Source organism: Filicampus tigris, chromosome 3, assembly GCF_054856515.1.
Source record: "Filicampus tigris isolate MCC_2025a chromosome 3, RoL_Ftig_1.0, whole genome shotgun sequence".
NCBI lineage: Eukaryota > Metazoa > Chordata > Actinopteri > Syngnathiformes > Syngnathidae > Filicampus > Filicampus tigris.
This window is the reverse complement of record NC_141219.1, coordinates 2,257,636-2,275,950: the sequence shown is the minus strand read 5'-3', so window position 1 is coordinate 2,275,950 and position 18,315 is coordinate 2,257,636. Positions and strand designations below refer to the sequence as shown.

Below are 18,315 nucleotides of genomic sequence, written 5' to 3'. Positions count from 1 at the left end.
AAACCAGGGTAGACAGAATTGACCTCCAGAGGTCATAGTGACACATAATCTGCTCGTTATAGAACATACAATTTACTTTTTACATTCATAACACACACACAAAAAAAAAATCTTAAGTCAATTTTACAATATCCTTTAAAACAAACTGGTTTACAGATTTGATTCCGAAAACATACACCGGAAGTATGCGTGTACGTGTGGCTCCGTTAGCATTCCACTAGCCACCCAGGCTAAATTTAGCTCCTCCCAACTCAAGCTAAAATATTAGTCTTGAATCAAAATGCTTCACTTGAGGCCAGGTAACACTTTTTTCTTAGCGTGTGCTTTCGCACCATCATGTTATTGCTGAAGGATATTCACATTTGCAAGATCATTCATACAGTTCGATACGACACGTTTGATTCTTTCTATGCTGGTGGAGTGCCCCCTTGTGCTCAAAGATGGTTGCTGCCGGTCATCCTTTTGTTGGCAACGTACTCAAAGAACAGGAGAGTTTATAGGAAACTGTGCAAAATCAGAATTTTATTTTCTTTTAATCCCACTTTACATCACTGACTTCGATCTTCTCAAACACTTTCCCACCAGTGACAAAGCGGCGAGAGAATAAACCATCAAATTCGCAGCGAAAAAGCCCCCCAAAAAACAGGCATCAGTTCTTTGCTCGGTATATTTCATCCATATTTACAGCCCTTCTCTGTACAGACATACATAGTTGAGAATATTACAGGCTCCCACTGTATGATACTTATTTTTCCTTTTCCTCCAGGACGCAAAGGACACGTCGTTTTAGGCAAGCGTCAAGTGCAATGTCTCCTACAATTTCAAGAAAACGGCTGCCCACGCATTGTCCACAATTGATACACCAGATTATCTACACCAGGTTGCAATTTGATCATATGCGTATTGAATACATCCACTTTCCTTTTGGCAGGACTCAGGGAAAATATTATTTCGCAGTACTTTTTGTACTTTTTGACAGGAAAAAGTAATGCCCAGAAACACAGCATTGCGCACAACGTGGAAAATAAATGCCGTAAAGTGCTGTTTCGGTACATAATCTTGTCATTCATTCATTTTGTTGGGAAATCAATCTATCTGTGAGGGGTAAAAACAATGTCAAAATTTGCTGACAATTTTAGTTTTGTGAAACTGTTTGGTAAATGGCCAGGAAATCTATTAACAGTGTAATAGATTTATCTGCCTTTAAAAACAACTGTGATGTGTAGGAACTGAGGAAAAATTTAACCAAGAAAAAAAAAATATTTTTTTTTGGACATATACCATGCGCAATGTTTGGCTGTAAGGATTCATCATGACAAAATAACACTGTTGATAAATCTCCTCATATCAAAGTGCCTTTAGTGGATAGTTCAAAGCCGCCCTTATTGAATTCTTGCAAATGAATTCCATTGGCCAAGGACAAAATGACAGAGCTGTGCTTGTCCTTTAGATCACGACTGTACAGACGTAATTGATGCCATTACTCAAACAATATTCGTCATGGAAAATAATCTGCGATCATTTCCTTTGGCTGGGGGTCCCTACTGTGAGCTATGCCAGAGTGCCCGATGCGGCCTGCCTTGCAATTCTAGAAACACGTATCGGTACTTAAAAAAGCCAAAGTAATACATAATATTCATTTATTTTGCATCATAGTTTCACGCTCCTTGGAGGATTACGGAAAACAGTTCCCTACCCCAGCAAAAAGGGGATAAACGCCAGTGTGCATTTCACATCCTCTACAGATGGCCCACAAATGGATGTAGCGATCATTGGAATAGTAGACATACAGTATACTTGTAGATATAAAATGGAAAAAATATACGTGGAGATACAGTACATATGCAGCAAGAGAGGAGATGAAGCAGGCTGGAACGGTGCAAAAGCCATGCCAATGATTTCTTTTTTCCATACAGTAAACATGTTTACGGTTAGAAGTGTCCGCAAGAGAGTAAGCTAGTCCGACAAAAAGAACACAATAATGTCCGCCCAAGACCTCGCAGGTCAGCTCGCTTCCTCAAAAACATTCACTCGCGTGTTGTTGTTGTTTTTTGTTGTTTGTTTGTTTTTTTGTTTTTTTGGTCCGCCTGCTTTGCCCACGGCGATGCGTGGATTTACTTTACATGAAGTGCGGCTTGCAAAAAGCCTCCACCGAGCAGTTCTAGGTCCCGATCACGCGCATGATCTCTTTCTGCACCTTGGGCTCCTGCGTGTTAATGTTGGCGTCTCCCACTTGGCCGTCCTCGTACCTGCAAACACACAGAAAAAAAAAAACCCACAATCCTCTAGAGCTACTGTAAATGAGCAATGGGACTTTTTTTTTAACCAATTAGATTTCGAGTTCGCCTCACATCTGGCCCACACTAACGTCGGCGTTTTTCAGATCATGTGCGTGGCACCATTTCATTGTGTTTTTGTGTCACATTGCTGGTTTCGATCATTGCAAAACGATGGTGGTGGAATTAAGCATTAGGTCACATTAGGACCCGGATACCAAATGCACGGCCGGCCACTGCACAGGTGTGAATGTGAACGTTTGTCTACTTTACGTGCCGTGTGATTGACGTGCAATCAGTTCAGGGTGTACCTCTCCAGCTCACCCCAGGTTTGAATGAGGACAAGCACCACAGAAGTGGATTTAGCCATTGAAATCCATTACTCACACAAAAAAGAAGCGGGTACAAACGTGGTCCGACACAGGACACACCCAAATGTTGCCGTGCTTCTGCAGATCCTTGGATGTGATCACTGTTTGTAAAGAGAGAGAGAGAGAGAGAGGGCGTAGAACGTGAGCTGTGGTGCATCAAACCAATCCGGTGTCATCCGTTATGTTTTTACCTTCACAAAGTGCAATGCAGTTCAGATTTCGACTTTGCAGAAATCTCGATTGGATTGGACGACTCTGCTTGAAATGGCAAAACGGGAACATGATGAAGGTTGCTGTGGTTATGTTGAACATTATTCCATCCCTTCTTTACCTGCGGTATGGTGTTCATGCGGTTGTATCGCTGCACCAGCTCGTCTTTTGTGGGCATGCGGTGTTGTCCCTTCCCCATTCCTGCAACGGAGGCCAACACAGAGAGCCCTCCTTTTATAACATAACCGTCGTGCGAGAAGACTTCCCTCGGGTGCTCTCCGAGTCTCCTTTAAAGGTGAAGTCCAAAATTGCCTTTACAATAATACACTCGATGCGGCCCTTCTAGTCCAAACACCATATTCTGATTGATGTTTTGTTCAAGCAGCAAAATCCAAGCGTTTTCCTCCATCTCAAGGGGCGGCCACTTGGCGTCGACTGAAAATGACATCACGGTGAACGCTAACGTCGCATGACCAAGCCCAGGCAACAGGTGAGCCATGACGGTTGCTACCTGAGGCCTTTGGCACTGCGATATCCTTGTCAGTCGATAGTGACAAAATGGCCACCACCTGAGCAATGGGTAAAAATGGGTGGATTTGTCTGCTAAATTCATACTCTGCAAATGTAACATTAATCACAACACCGTGTTTAGACTGGCGAGGGTGCATCGAACATATTATTGTAAAGACAATGTTGGGCTTGACTTCCCCTTCTAAGACAATTTTATCCACAAAGCTTGGATTTGTTAGCTGTAATTATAAATTCCAGGATGCCGTACGTGAGCAGTACTGAATTGCACTGTGCTCCTGTATCCCAATCGAATCACAAAAACAATTACAACAAAATCAGTGTAAATCAGTGCACATACTGTACATCCAGTAGAAGCCACAACACAAACGTTTGATAGTCCAAGGCCAAGCACTTGACATGAACACACAGCAGCATGACGGAACTGCATGAGTCACCCCAAAAATACAAATAAACACACGCGCGCAGTCCTCACTCTAAAGGGCATCACGTGGGCACGGAGGAGAAAAGTGGCCAAGGGGCTGAGAAGTGAGTCACTCCTACCTGAGTATCCAAAAGATATGCTGGAGATGGGGCTGAGATAGATGCCCTTTCCATATGCTGCGCCGTGCAGCTTGGTTTGGAAAGAGCCGAGAGAAGGCAGGGTTAGTGGTAGCACAGAACGAAACAAGGAAAGCCATCAATCAGTCAATCCAACTTCATTTATGAAGCGCTTTTCATATTGTAGAAAATGCATCTCAAAGTGCTTTACGTGGATTCGAATCAACCCCTCCCGCCGCACACTCTGACGCATGTTTGACATAAGGCGGAGTACGGCGCATTTGGGTGAGCATTTCTATGTGAATTGTGCCACTTCAAAGCAAACAAATCCGAATTTTGTCATTTGACAAGATGAGACATTTAGTGCAAACGGTTCGGAGGCAGAAAGAGTGAAGGCGGCGGCGATAACGTTCAAAGTGTTGACACCTTAAATGTTTGAGACAAAGGAGGCACAAATTCAAGCCTTCAGAACGACACGGGGGATCATCAAAGTTTATAAATAAACCTCCTGAAATTACTTTGAAGCAAGTTGAGTCTATTTTCAGCGCGCCTCCAAGCCTCCACTTTTGTTGTGTTGTGCAAATGAGACGGTTCTGCTGCGGAATTCATCTCGCCTTTAATTTGCTGACTTTTATCCTTGAAAAGAGCTGGGCCGCAAAAGGAAACGGAAAAATTCGAACTCAATTCAACACAACAGAGTGGGACAAGTGAGTGTCAAACTTCCCATTCCATTCCTGATATGGAGGAATGTTCTTGCTCTGGGATCGTCCCATGTCTGTTCCAAGCCTGATACTACCTCGCCACCCGTTAAGCCATCGAGGCCTAAAGCGCCTGGCTCAACATCTCCCCAAAACCTAAGGGGCGACTTTAGAATCACCCTCTTAAACCTTAGTTTCTCCCAGAAATTCAACACCTACAAAATAATTGGTATCTCAGAACCTGTAGCAAGATGTAAAAATAAAGTGTCAGTGCAAGAGAAGCACCATTTTCAATCATTTTTTTTAAATCGAGTGGTAATTGCCATCCTGTAGTCTGTTACGAAGACGTCGATATCGTCATTGTCTACAAACATATCTTTACCGTATGTCACGTTCGACTGGTTCCACTGATTCAAAGTCCACAAGCGCGCCGTCTCGATCACTGCCGTTACTTATTTCAGAGCTCCTGTGGGCCGCGATCGACGGCGTTCGCCATTCGGCCTATGGCTCGAAAAATTTCCGGGACATCCTCCGCGGTCTCAACACGACACCGTCACATGTATATTCTGATGCATTCAATTGGCTAAGAGACTGAGAATTGGATTGAAAAAGAAAAAGATATATCCGCTTTCCCGGCTTTAAGGGCAGAAAGACACAGCAGCGCTCCCGGCTCTAGTGGTAGAAACGCGGATGGAATGGAAAGAAATGGAAATAAGGCAAGTCCTTGTAGTATAAGGTGTTTACGTATAGCTATCGTCTTGTCCAAGTAAGGTGTGTCTTTCCTAAGCACATTGAGTTTTACTTACTGACCTCCTCCAATGGAAGCTGTCTGAGAAGTCTTTACTCACTATGGGTCCAGTTATCCTTTGCATTCCGCAACGTCAGACCTAGCCTACACTGTGCTGTAAGTGGTTCACCCCAAGAGGGTGCACAGGCAGCCTCCTAGCTGGCATCACAGCTAATGCCACAACAGGCGTGGCATCCACTGTTGCGCACAATAGCTGGGGGGCGGGGGGGGGGGGGAATCTGCCCGTACACCCTGCTGGCTGAAGTGCAAATGGCAAAGCAGCCCAAAAGGGAAGCTGGCATCTATTAACTGCAAAAATGAATCAGCCGGACAGCCAGCCTGCTCTGTCGCAAAGCAGGCTGACGGTCCGAGAAGGCAAACTGCCAGGGTTGACGTACCTGCAGTTTGGTATAAGAGGCATTGACTAGTCCATTTCTCAGAACAGAGTGCCAGTTCTCTATATGGGAACCACTAGAGCAAGTGTAGGGGGGAGACGAGAGAAAAGAAGCATGTGAATGGTTCAATAACTACAGTAGTTAATGTCAACCCTAATTTTGTATTTACAAGAAAGTGTTCGATGCAGCCCTACTAGTGTAAACACCGCATTCGGATTAATACTGAATTTCGTCGCTGTCCGGTGAAAAACCTTGCCAATTTTTTTTCATTTTCTTATTTTTACGGGAATGGTGTTCAAGCATTACAGACATCGCATTAACGTGATTTTTATTCATTCATTTTTATTCCAAAATTGGACATACGTGTCTTTCACACGACAGCGACGATTTGTGCAATATGAGTTATGCAGTAAAGTCCACCCGTTTTGGACATCACAGTGGGCGGCATGCCGAATAATATTGCGTTTGTAGAATATGAGTTAAGTAGTAAAATCCACCCATTTCTGTCCATCTTAGGGGGCGTCCATTTTGTCACTCGCTGTCAACTGAAAATGAGAGCAGGTGACAAAATGGAATGACTGTGCAGACATTCACAGTAGTCTTATTTCCATTGACAATGTAAACCAATACCTATTGATGAAATGCAATCGGACATTTTTTTTAAAATATCCATCCAAGAGAGTAATCTAACATTTTGTGTTTTATGCAAACACACTGCACCTGCTGAGTGATGGCGTTTGTTGTTGCTCCATCGAAATCTGCCAGACTGGCTTGCACTGATGTCGTTATATAACACAAAGAATGTACGCCGGCCCAAGTGATGGCCACACGAAATCATCGCATGGGTGCAAAGCGTTTGACTGATGGGAGGGAGTAAAGCAGACTCACTGGAAGGCGAAGGTGCTGCCGTAGAGCTTTTTGGCGGTGCGGAAACGAGCCTCCTTGGCTGGAGGGCTGCTGAGCAGCAGGAACTGGTGGGAGGTGTGCATGAATTTCAGTTGCTATCGTGATGACGTCGTCGTCGTGTGAAAGAGGAAACCAAATGAGACAGGAAACAAAAGTGAGCCCTTCAATGACACAATGCAAAATCTTTTGGGTAATCGAGGACTGGAGGTGCTTTTGATTCCCTACCCTACTAAGAGGCAACTTGACAATGTGAGATCTATTACTGGAAATAATCCTGCAAAAAGACAAAAAATGAAAACAAAAGAATCACTGTGAAAATCAATACAAATGATCCCTAATCATTCCTGTTATCAGGGAAGTAAAATGGCGTCATTTTCTAGTACAATAATTTTAATCTGAATATCACAGTCATCATCTTTTCACACTTGTTGAAGTGTTACTTATAACACTGCTCGTACGGTCAACTAGGCTAAAGTCAATAATGCGCGTTTGTTATTCAAGGCTAATGTCAGTATGCGCGTTTGATATTCCAAGCTAGTAGATGCAGAACGAGCAAAAGACATGGCATCCACAATACAATACAATTTTATTTATATAGCGCATTTCATAATAGCTAGAGTTGTAACGAAGCACTTTACAAACCACAAAATAGCCATGATACAAAGACTCAACTGGTACATTTGCAGCTCTATTAGGAAGTGTTAACTCGACTTAACAGTGCAAACGTGAAACATACGCGAAGTAAGGCTAACGGACGTAAAGTAGAAATAGACGGAGCGATGTTTTGTTGACACGGAAGTCGTTACGACGACTTTTTCTTGTACTATTTCTGGTATATCTGGTCAATCTGCGCATGTCCAAATAATTCGTTCCGATCGGAATCGGAAATGTGATGCATATCACGCAAGTCCTAATCGGATCAATATTTTTAGTGTCCATGAAAACAGTGCATCCGATCATGATTTTAATCGGAACTCTGATTGGATTGAAGAAATGTTGTCCATGTAAACGTAGCCACTTTGAAACATATACAGGGTTTCAGCTTTCTATTCCTTTCATGTTTCCATCTGCTATTCTTCCAGGCAAATTCAACGGCTGTTAACTTGCAAACGCGCAAGGGCTCTTTTTTTTTATCACAGATTCTCTCCACCCACCACTGTAGCAGGGGATGGGCCAAAGGGTCCAGTTTGTCCATCTGCTTCTTGATCTCCAAATACGATCCCTGGCAAAAGCACACAAGCATGTGCTCTGTTCAGCAAATCGAATATAAACACTTTACTGCCAAAGAGGACAAATGCAAAGTCCACATGAGGAGATAGTGAATGCACAGCACTGCAATCAAGTTTTCGTCCATTTTACATTGTGCTGCTTATTGTACCTGGGTCATTTCCCGTATGGACATGACGCTGTCCAGCGCTTTTTGAAGCCTCTCGTAATTCTTCTTCTGTGTTCATCGGTGGAGTCCAGCAGCATTTGCATGTGATCAAAGAGAGGAAAGAACATGCGCACATTTAAAATGAGCTGCAAGGGCAGCAGTGGGACTCAGTTAGCAATAAGTTGAATGTGAAATTGCTCTAACTAGTAGCGCAAGTTGGCTCATTACAACCTCATCGAACCACTGACAAAAATGTCAAAACGTCTTTTATATTGACAAAAATGTCATGCTGTGAATGGAAAAAATATAAATCTTTATAACCAGTGGCATTTAATTATTCAAGATTATAAAGATAAACTAAAAAAATATTTTTAAATGGACTAGTTATTTATACAACGGTACTTCAAGGGTTGCTGACCTTTGGGTTGAAGGCCAAAGTCTTGGGGTCATTGGGGTCCACGACAGAGGGGTAGGGCTCAAAGATGATGCTCTTGCGAGGAGACTCCAGCGCAGCTCGGCACATGGCCACAAGGAGATCTACCACCTGGTGGAAAAAAAAGGAAAATATGATTACTGTCATTCTCTCTGAGATTGCCATCCTTCCGCAGATAGTGGCCGCGGGGCTGCTTATTTACTCAATCGATTATGGAGGAGGCGTCTCTTCGGGTTAAGAGGCCATTTTGTGGCACAAATGTATTGTTTTGGAATATTGAACAATGTTACCGCCGGTATATTACAATTCAAAGAAACGACAAAAAGAAAGTGTTGCGTAGCTCCCTGCAATATGTATTCATGGACCCAAACAACATTGCATTTTATGCGTGTGTGAGCTTGTCACCTCTGCACCGGTGGCCACTTCCTCTGCAGCCCCTGACATCACGCCCAGCGTGTAGAACGAGAACACGCACAGCTCCCTTGTGCATACAGCCGGCTACACACACACACACAGACGTGAACTAAGACAGAGTATATTTGTTTACAGTTCATCCATTTATCTTATTTACACCATCTCCATGTACTCGGGGGCATGTTCATGAATAGTGGTTCCATTAAGCCATGTTGTTAGCGCTTTTTTTTGGTAGGCTTCTACTGCCTGTTTCTTGGCGTCTTCAGGTTTAATAGAACGCGCATTTGGACTGACCATATTTTGTGAGCAAAGGATGAGTTGGACTTTTCTGACTGGTGTCGTGTGTTCCATCTGTCTGTGTGGTTTCACAAGGAGCACTTATGCAAGTGTACATTTAGCTTCTCACGCTAGCAGCTCCATACTGTACTTATCGGCTGTGATCAAGAGGAGGAGTAAGAGTTTTGTGCGCGTGCGTTTTGTTTTAATGTTTGACATTGCCATTAGTGGCTGAACTGGACTGAGATGCATCTGTCTCTTTTGATACCTTCAGCATGGATCCGTTCTGAAAGACGTGCTGCTCATCACAGACCACGCAGTACTCATTAAGCGTGGGGATCCTCTGCTCCGAGTACTTCATTATCTGGTCAGAGAAAACACACACACGTGCACACACAGGCAAAAACAATTGTCTTCCTTCTTAAAACTCTCCAATCCAGTGTTGTTGAGCTACTAAATACAGCCGACAACAAGAGTGATGAATGGAGGAATAGTAGCAAAATCTGTTAAGTGTTTAAGATACAATAAGTTGTAAACAGTGAGGAGTTTGCGTTGCACCTGCACTAAGAAGCCGTACTCCAGTGTGGGAATGTTCTTGCAGTGTCCGCCCGCCTGGGATGAGAAAAACAATTCGATCAGCTGCCTCGTGGTGATCTGTGCAGGGGCCCTGGCCGCCGGGACCGCCACGGTCTGATGAGTCAAGTGGAGACAGAGTATTATGGGAAGCGGTATGACAGTCACATTGTGGAGACGGCGACAAGAGATGAGAACATCAAACAGTGGGTTTGAATTAAATGTACAACGATGGCGGCCACCTTTGTGGCAGTAATGCACCAAAGGTTATTTGCCAACCGCAAAAAAAAAAAAAAAAAATGGAAGAATCAGTTGCAGTCATGGCAACTAAATTGTGTGACGTATCGCTAGTTTAGCTTGCGACATCCGCCAGAACAATGACTTTCTATTTACAGCACCAAAAGGCGCAATAACCAACCAGGATTCCAACTTTGAAAAATGAAAAATTGTTACGTAGTAGGACGTGGAGGCAACCGGACGGAACTCGTTCGCTGCCGTCAACATGATTAGGGATGCGGGAACACCCGCCGAGCGTACTGCTTCACTCTGACCGCTTGGAAATTCAGATTGTTCAATGTAGCGTTCGATTATTCAGAGTGCCGGTTTAATATTGTAAAAATGTATACAAATAAAAGCCTTTCAACAATCTGTAGTTAAGTAAAAAAAAAAAATAATAATAATAATAATTTTCAATGCCCCAGACCACTATGAAAACAAAAGCATTTGGGCACCGAGGAAACAGAAGAAAATTGATTAATAAATGTCCAAAGACATTTGTTCATATAGGAAAAGAATGTCCTTTTTTCGTGTGAGGCACACTAACCTGGCTATTTGGCGGATAGCTAAAGAGCTCCCCTTTCGGGTTCTTCATGGTACACGAGATGGATCGATTCATGAGGCGGGTCACGCGGAGTTCAGGCACGCTCAGCTTCCCTTTCAGGACCGTGTCTTGGATCAAGGGGAAGCTCGGAGACCTTGATAGGAAGAGCAAACAAATGATTTGCAGCAGTTCCTGTTTACTTGTCCGGAGACAATGCTTTGTTTGCCATTGCAAGGTCAGTGGGTGTGCCTGCAAACAAGTTTAATTGTTCCAAACAAACAAATGCCTTATTCATAATAACTGTCCACATACAGTATAACAGTAAAAATGGATGCATCTTTGGGGGTTTTGAAAAGTGTTTGTGCTAAAATAGAATAGTTTTATGAAAAAGAGGGCACTCTGTGTTCCAGCAGATCTGAGGAAATAAAAAACTAACAGTAAATTTATTGTATCATTCAAAATAGGTGGGGTTTTTTTTTTGCATTGACATACTGGAATAATCCCTAAAATAAAACTACAGAGCAACCAAGTCCTGTAGACATTTGTGCCAAACCGTTGTGTCATTTCTTATTATCATAATGATACCTAGTGCTGGTATTTTCCATTTCATCATATTAGCCGTTAACTTTGTGTTTTAAAAATGTTTTTGCACAGCTGAACCCGCGGTGGGCCATGACCATTGTGCTCAACAGGCAAACAGATTATAGTAATGGTATTTCGTATGGCAACGTTTTTCAGGAAATTTGAGTTTCAGGAAAGATGTTCGACCTGGAAGCTTGCACAGTCATTTTTACATTCCTGTAAAACTGCATACAATACACAGGAAATGGGCTTTCATCGGGACTTGAATACATTGGAATGTTGATCAACAGCCTAAGATGCAGCATCATGCATCTTGCATTGCAGATAGGAGAAAAGTACTTGGGTATTGGAGAGAAGATGCTGAGCCCAGCGCGGAACTTTTTGATGGTTCCGCCAGCTTTGAACCAGCTGTGCCTCTTCTCCTGCTGGGCCTTGAGGAACTCATTACTGAGATGCTTCCACTGCTGGGACGTGAATGTGCTCAAGATCCTGCGAATTATATAACAAGAGGCCCGTGAGGATGTCGAGCAGGAAAAGGTTCGTATGACGTGATGTTAAATTGTAAATGTGCATGTAGAAACTCCATACTCATTTCTGAAAATTTCCCCACTGTGGTATCAATAAAGGCATTCTTATCTTCTTATCTTAATGCATACTACAGTGGAAGGATGAGGGAACACCAGCATTTAGCATTTAGCAAGGACAAACTGAAGAACAGTCGCTAGCAAGCTACAGATTGGAGTCCCCATAAGGAGTCTGTCAGTGGACAGTTCCACTGATGCCATAGTGACCCAAATGATGCATCCAAATTGTTAGCCAGATCCAAATTTGAATTGAATAGGTTCACCCCCTTAGCCCATACGCACAATGTATCATGATATGATGTCAATGGATTAAGACATTTACATAGCACTATCTATAGAGCATCGATCCAAAGCAAAGCATTTGAAAGTATAGACGTGTCCATGTACAAAAGTGCAACTCACTTTTTGAGTTGCAAGCCAAGGCTGAATCCTTCTTTATTGGAAGGCTGGAATACATCGACTGATGGCTCTGCAGGAAGATGACTGACATCATTACACATGGCAGTCACGCAAACGCTTCTCCTGAGCCGCCGCTGCCTCGTCGGTGCTGCACGCGTGCTACTCACCTCCCACGCTCAGCGCGTGGCACAAATTGCTAAAAAGCGCCATCAACATCAACAACGACATCTCTACTCACCAGGGCCATCGAGGTACTGAGAAAGAGAAAAGCGGAGTCTCAGAATAATGGGCTCTGTTCTGATAACTTTCCAAGCTGTCGCAACCTCCTCCTGAGTCAGACACACACATTCACATATGCACAACGTTAGCCTGCTAATTAGGGCAGTTTCTCTTCACATGAATAAAACTGGGGCTATGAGCTGCATTATGCATCGCGTTGGCAAGATGTGCACTAGAAGAATACGAGTGGTGATGCAAAATTGTTAGAATGCTGACTCACATCGAGGAAGCCAATGTTAATATGAAGATCGATGTCGACGTCGTCAATGATGCCATACTCCCTGATCAAAGACAAAGGTGATAGGCGTTCATTCAGAGACTGATATTTACCTCTACCAAGCTCCAAAACATCAAGTACGACTATGAGGTATTGTTTTGATTGACATATATTGGCTTGTTCATTAGCTAGCAGGATTACAGACCAAAAAAAAAAAACAGTACATCCAATTTTCATTGAGTTGACATTCAGAGTGCTTCTTCTGACTGACGAGCAGTCCAGGGTAGGGCTGCATAATTATGAAAAAAAATATTCATTACAATTATTTTGGTAGTAATTGAAATCACGATTATTCAAACGATCTTTTACTTTTTGGTACAAAACAAGAAAATGTTTAAATCTAAAAAATGTAAAGACAAATAAATGCAATTTCCTGTAAAAGTCCTTTTGGACCAAATAAAATTAATAAAATTAGTTATTATAAAATAAAATAAAAAAGGTGCAAATGTATAAATTCAAGTACAATTTCCTTGTGTAAACAAAACATGGATATAAATGCATATTAATCGTTTTTTTACGATTATGCCAATTTTGTAATTGTAATTGTGATTGAATTTCGATTAACTGCACAGCCCTAGTCCACGGTGTAGTTTCTTTGTTGTGGTTAACATTCATTTCCCACTCAAGGAATGCAAAATTGAATTGCATGTGCTGTTTTATAGTCACCCTAACGTTGGCAAGCAACCAAGCATAAAGTGTTTCTCAAAGCTGGCTTTCATGCAACGAGCGTAGGAAACAATTTGATTCACTGCATCGTTCATAGTTGACCTGGTGGTTGACTGGCAACTAGTCCAGGGCTTAGTCTATGCAGTGGTTGTATCATTTCAACACTCAATTTTCTCTACCGTCCAGAGTGTAGTCAGTTTGTAGTAGTTCAGGAGTGTGTGTGTGGGTGTGTGTGGGTGTGTGTGTGTGTGTGCGTGCGTGCGTGTGTACCTGACGGAGACAGCACTGTCGGTATAGATGTCTTTTACTGCCTCAATGTCTGCATCGAGTTGAGGATGGCGGTAGAGGTCAGCGGCGCAACTCCCCTGTCACAAACATTTTTTGCCGTCAACCATGTAGCACGTGGACATTGGGAGAAGCATGCGACGTTATATCAATGCCTCATTTTTTCTTTATGACAAAACATCGAAATGGCAACAGCAATAAAGTAAATAATCACAAGTAACTACTTGTGATTATGACTATACAAACGCTATTCAACAGATTTACACAACAGCACATTACGTTAGTTATGTTAGTGGCAACATTATTCCGGCATCTTTCAGCCAGCAGAAGTAAGGAATAAAAACTTGATAGCCGTTGAGATGCTGGCCATTATGGCCACCATTGTTTTACCGACTTGCTATTTTGCATTTCTGCCGAAGCCAAGTCCCCTCACGGCCGCCCGTTATTTCCTCAAGCTGATTGCTTTTTATGGCTACAATGATCCATCTTCTCGACTGCTTATCCTGCTCAGCTGACTGTGATTTTCAGGACACACCCTGGACTGCTCAGCAGTCAATCAGAGCACATAGAGTCAGACAACTATTTACACCGTCACTAAGTGGGAACTGAGCCTGCAATGTCTGCACCAAAGTCAGCCAAGTGAATATTGTTCCTGACGAGCGACATTATTTTCTTGAAGAGGGGACAAATCGATATGTGAAATGACATTAACGGATTCTCGGCAGGCCGCTTGCCAGCCATTTTGATGTGCTGAAAATATTTTGAAATGGTGTATTTTGGGACATTTATCATCAGCTGGCTGAAAAATGTCAGAGATAATAGGGGGGCCGCACTACTGTCCACATCTTTCGCCATCGAGACGGCAAGTTAGACTCTTGATCACCTCAGCTTGCGGACACATTTCGCAGACCTTCATCCTTATCTTTTTCCCTCCACTTTCATGTTCTACAGTGACAGAAATGAGCTGCGAGACCCCTGACTGGATTTACATTTCAATTACAGGTCTTGGACGATAATACAGTTTGGGATCATAAAGTTAAGAGTGAAATACGGAATCTCTGCAGGATGGGACAAAAGTTTTAAAAGGTGTCTCACGCTGATAGGTAGACAGTACCACCTATCACTTTTTCAAATGGTAGAAAAAAAAAACAAACACTTAAACAGTTGATCAAGATATCCCAGAAAAGAGACTAGAATTTTGGCAGGATAACTTCACCGTGACAACATGGATGTGCTGCATTGGTCAAATCCATTTGATTTGTACAACGATGGTGACCAGCGTTGCGGCGCTAACATTTTAAAAATTGGTAAAGATGTTAACAATGATTAGCTTGTACCCATCTCTGATTGTGACAAATAACAGAAGCAAATGTAATGGCAGCTACTAAAGTGAACAGATTGACTGTTGCTAACAAAGCTAGCGAGTAAGATAGCTCTTGAGAGAAAGTGTCATTCACCTCAATGAAATTGACATTTTCTTCTAAATGCCTTTAACAAAAGAGACTCTGGCGAGAAATGTTTACTTTATGATCCCACTAGCCCATATAATGCTCGTCTAATCACTTTCCACATTTATTATTTTTTACTGCTTACACCTTCACAAACTTCTTCCAATGACTCTATTCCGCATGGATTTGTGCAACGAACTCCTTCACAAAACAATCCATCTGGCGTGTCAAGGTTAATAGTGTCCCAACGCCAGCAGCAGGAAACGACTGAACCCGCGCCTCCGTACCTGGATGCCGTACAGGAACTGCTCCGGCTCGTTCTCCCCGTCGGATTCGTCGTCGGTCCAGCACTGGCCTTTGATGTCCTGTGGGCATGGTAAAGAAGAACCGGTGTTGATAAAAACCGCACTCATTTCCTACTGCGCCTTTCATCACACGTCACTATTTATCCGCTCAAGGGCTTTGAAACAGAATTGTAAGCATCTATATCCAAAGAAGCAGAGATTGCACTTTACAGAGTGATTTAAAAATAACCAGCCTTTTGTTATTAGAATCTTTGCAAATTCCCCAGAGGTCCAATGGTATAAATAGCCTTTATTTGATGTACTCTCGAGTTGACTCGTAGAATAAATACATTTGGCTGAGCGAGTACCGTAATGCTATCAAATAGGCCGCTAACTAGCTTACCATCAGTTCGGCTGTTCTCAGGTCTCAATCAGACGGCTTTAGGCCTCGTGCCAACCATCGCAGCTGGGAAGGAAGGAAGCCAGTACGTCTTGCACACCTAGGTACAATGGACAGACACAGGACAATAAAAGGTGGCTGTGCAGAAACAAATGAGCCCCCCTCTTATGATTACACACTTTGTCGGCAAAGTCTCCTTTAAACCGTCTGCACTTCACCTTCCCGCTGTCTCCTAGCAACAACCGTCTCTGCCTCCTTTTCAGAGTGGCATTAATCACTGTAGAGAGTGCGTGTGTGGGAGAACAGTGCTGGATGTTCAGCACTCGGGTTGTCTTTGTGTTACGTCGTATGCTTTCCTCGGGAGGGGAAAAAAAAAATCTATTCAGGTTGGCTCAGCTTTTAATGGACTAGTTGTAAAAATAGTATTTCTGCTTATGTCAGCCCATTGGTAAAAACTGACATTTCCTGATTTGCTGTCATGGTGAATTGTTTTTTTTTAAGGTCACATTTAAGGATGTGCATAATATTCGATTCATTGGTTGCTTAGTATTGCGTGGAATTGATTGATGATTAATCATGTCTTGAAACGGTTGAGTGAAAACAGCATGCACTTCTTGGCTGTAACCAGCAGAGGTCATTGTTACTATAAACAGGAGTTACAGGGGAAATCAACCCAAACATGTTCTTTACAGTAATATGGCCTATGTTTGTCTAAACTTGTCTAAACACAGCATTCTGATTAATAGTGCGTTTGTGGAATATGACTTAAGCAGCAAAATCTGAAAAACACTTGCCATACATACAAACAGTCCCATGAAAAAGGAGGTAACTGAAAAGGGCCTTCCCATGCTGTGCAAAGACATGTTCTCACGCCTCTGCACAAACTAGTTCATTGTGTATCTCGAAACGTTGCATGTCGACGTATACTGAGGCCACCAAAACATTTCCTGTGTGGTTAAAGTGGAAGTCAAAAATGGTCTTGACAACAATGTGTTCTATGCACCTAAATAATATATAAATATATTATTCTGATAAATATTGCGTTTGTGGAAGATGAATTAAGCAGAAAAATCCACCCCTTTTTAGCCATCTCAGGGGGCGGCGATTTTGCCTTGTACTGCCACTTGCTGTCGGCTGAAAATGACATCACAGTGACATCCACGAGCGGGTGGATTTTTTTTTTGCCTAATTCATGTTCCACAAAGGCAATATCTATCAAAATACTGTGTTTAGTTTAGTGGGAGCGCATACAACACAGTATTTTTGACTTGACCTCTTTAATAAGGGTTTGACCTCAACAAATGACGACTGTATTACTACTTGCTTTGTTTCTGAAATCTGAACAAATCATCTGTCGGACTGCATTGTGAGAGGTTCCGCTGTAACTACGCGGCTGTCGTGAATGACAAAGGAAAACAGTGATCCGTCATATTTTGGTTCAGTGAGTTCACCAATGAATGTCAAACGCTGATGTAACGGCTGTAACACAAAAGACCATATCCAGAATTCACAAAACAAAACCCGAAGCACTTGACGCCCCAAAGAGCAGCGCAGTAGGGTGGAGAATGCCGATCCAAAATCCAAACAGAGCCGTCAATAGAGACTCCTCATGCTGCCTTTGTGTGCCGCGGCGCTTAAAAGACCTTCTTCCTCATAACAGAATTCTACCTTGTCATGATGCCCCGAATATGAACATGTCCCTTTCGCTCTGCCAGATGCACACTGCATCCTGACGTGCAACCCCCCCCCCCGATCACCATCCCCATCCCCAAAGGCGTTGTGGTGCCACATACCGACACAGCACCATCGTCCTCATTTCTCCCCATGATGATTATTTAGCCCAAAATGCAGTCGAGCGCATTTCACCCTCCCCCTCTACATGCCCCGTACCCCCCCACCCCACCCCCTCCGTATTTACCTTCACAGAGGATGGAGACGTAGGATGCCGTCCTCGCCTCAGCCTCTTCCCGCCTGGCGCCTGCAAGCACAGACGATGTTAAGATGATCAAAATAACCCCGCGATTTGAGCCAGCGTGTTTGTCAACGTCAGCTCTCACCACGCCGATCGCCGTCTAGTGGATTTTGCCTGACAACACTAAAGGCTTCGGAGCATGCTCAGTGAGAGCAGACAGCCAAGTCATGTGACCCGCAGCTGACTGCACTGCTGCTGCTGGCGTGGGAGGATAAAAAATAAAGAAAGGGGGGGGTGGAGTGGGGAGGCTTGTGCGCATGTCATTAGTCATTGTCTGATGATAAGTAATCATGTTGATGCTGTTGAGTGCATTCATGTAATCTGTAAACAATATTAGTGTGTTAACACACACTCGATATTGCAAAACTGCACCGAGGAGCCCAAATAGATGGTGTTGTTTGCTTTTTCAAATACATATTTGATATTTAATACAGAGCAACCTGTAAAGTAAATGGGTAGATAGAGATGATCTTTCTATAACGTATTGCTGGTGTGAGGCCGACCAATTTCCAAATTTGGTGAATTTAATACTTTTTC

The 18,315-nt window shown here is 43.0% G+C and overlaps 1 protein-coding gene across 10 annotated transcripts in view; it reads right to left on the bottom strand.

Moving 5' to 3' along the window:
• Positions 1-502: 502 nt before the first annotated feature.
• Positions 503-18,315, bottom strand: part of LOC147149570 (protein mono-ADP-ribosyltransferase PARP6) — a 20,701-nt gene continuing 2,888 nt past the window's right edge. Inside the window, exons 3-27 of one of the 10 annotated variants that reach the window (XM_086026992.1) lie at positions 17,864-17,976; positions 17,725-17,784; positions 15,986-16,162; positions 15,810-15,906; positions 15,410-15,487; positions 13,660-13,754; positions 12,667-12,727; positions 12,406-12,496; positions 12,171-12,237; positions 11,524-11,673; positions 10,606-10,756; positions 9,768-9,899; positions 9,478-9,573; positions 8,925-9,017; positions 8,505-8,630; positions 8,090-8,155; positions 7,866-7,933; positions 6,937-6,985; positions 6,694-6,806; positions 5,809-5,881; positions 3,929-3,998; positions 2,979-3,058; positions 2,839-2,905; positions 2,664-2,748; positions 503-2,249 (exon numbers count right to left, since the gene is read on the bottom strand). In XM_086026992.1, the coding sequence (XP_085883118.1) occupies positions 2,162-2,249; positions 2,664-2,748; positions 2,839-2,905; positions 2,979-3,058; positions 3,929-3,998; positions 5,809-5,881; positions 6,694-6,806; positions 6,937-6,985; positions 7,866-7,933; positions 8,090-8,155; positions 8,505-8,630; positions 8,925-9,017; positions 9,478-9,573; positions 9,768-9,899; positions 10,606-10,756; positions 11,524-11,673; positions 12,171-12,237; positions 12,406-12,496; positions 12,667-12,727; positions 13,660-13,754; positions 15,410-15,487; positions 15,810-15,812 (1,902 nt within the window). In that variant the 5' untranslated portion in view covers positions 15,813-15,906; positions 15,986-16,162; positions 17,725-17,784; positions 17,864-17,976 and the 3' untranslated portion in view covers positions 503-2,161. Of the gene's footprint in view, positions 2,250-2,663; positions 2,749-2,838; positions 2,906-2,978; positions 3,059-3,928; positions 3,999-5,808; positions 5,882-6,693; positions 6,807-6,936; positions 6,986-7,865; positions 7,934-8,089; positions 8,156-8,504; positions 8,631-8,924; positions 9,018-9,477; positions 9,574-9,767; positions 9,900-10,605; positions 10,757-11,523; positions 11,674-12,170; positions 12,238-12,405; positions 12,497-12,666; positions 12,728-13,659; positions 13,755-15,409; positions 15,488-15,809; positions 15,907-15,985; positions 16,163-17,724; positions 17,977-18,315 lie in introns of all 10 variants that reach the window. The other 9 variants (XM_086026994.1, XM_086026991.1, XM_086026988.1 and 6 more) reach the window with 9 other exon arrangements.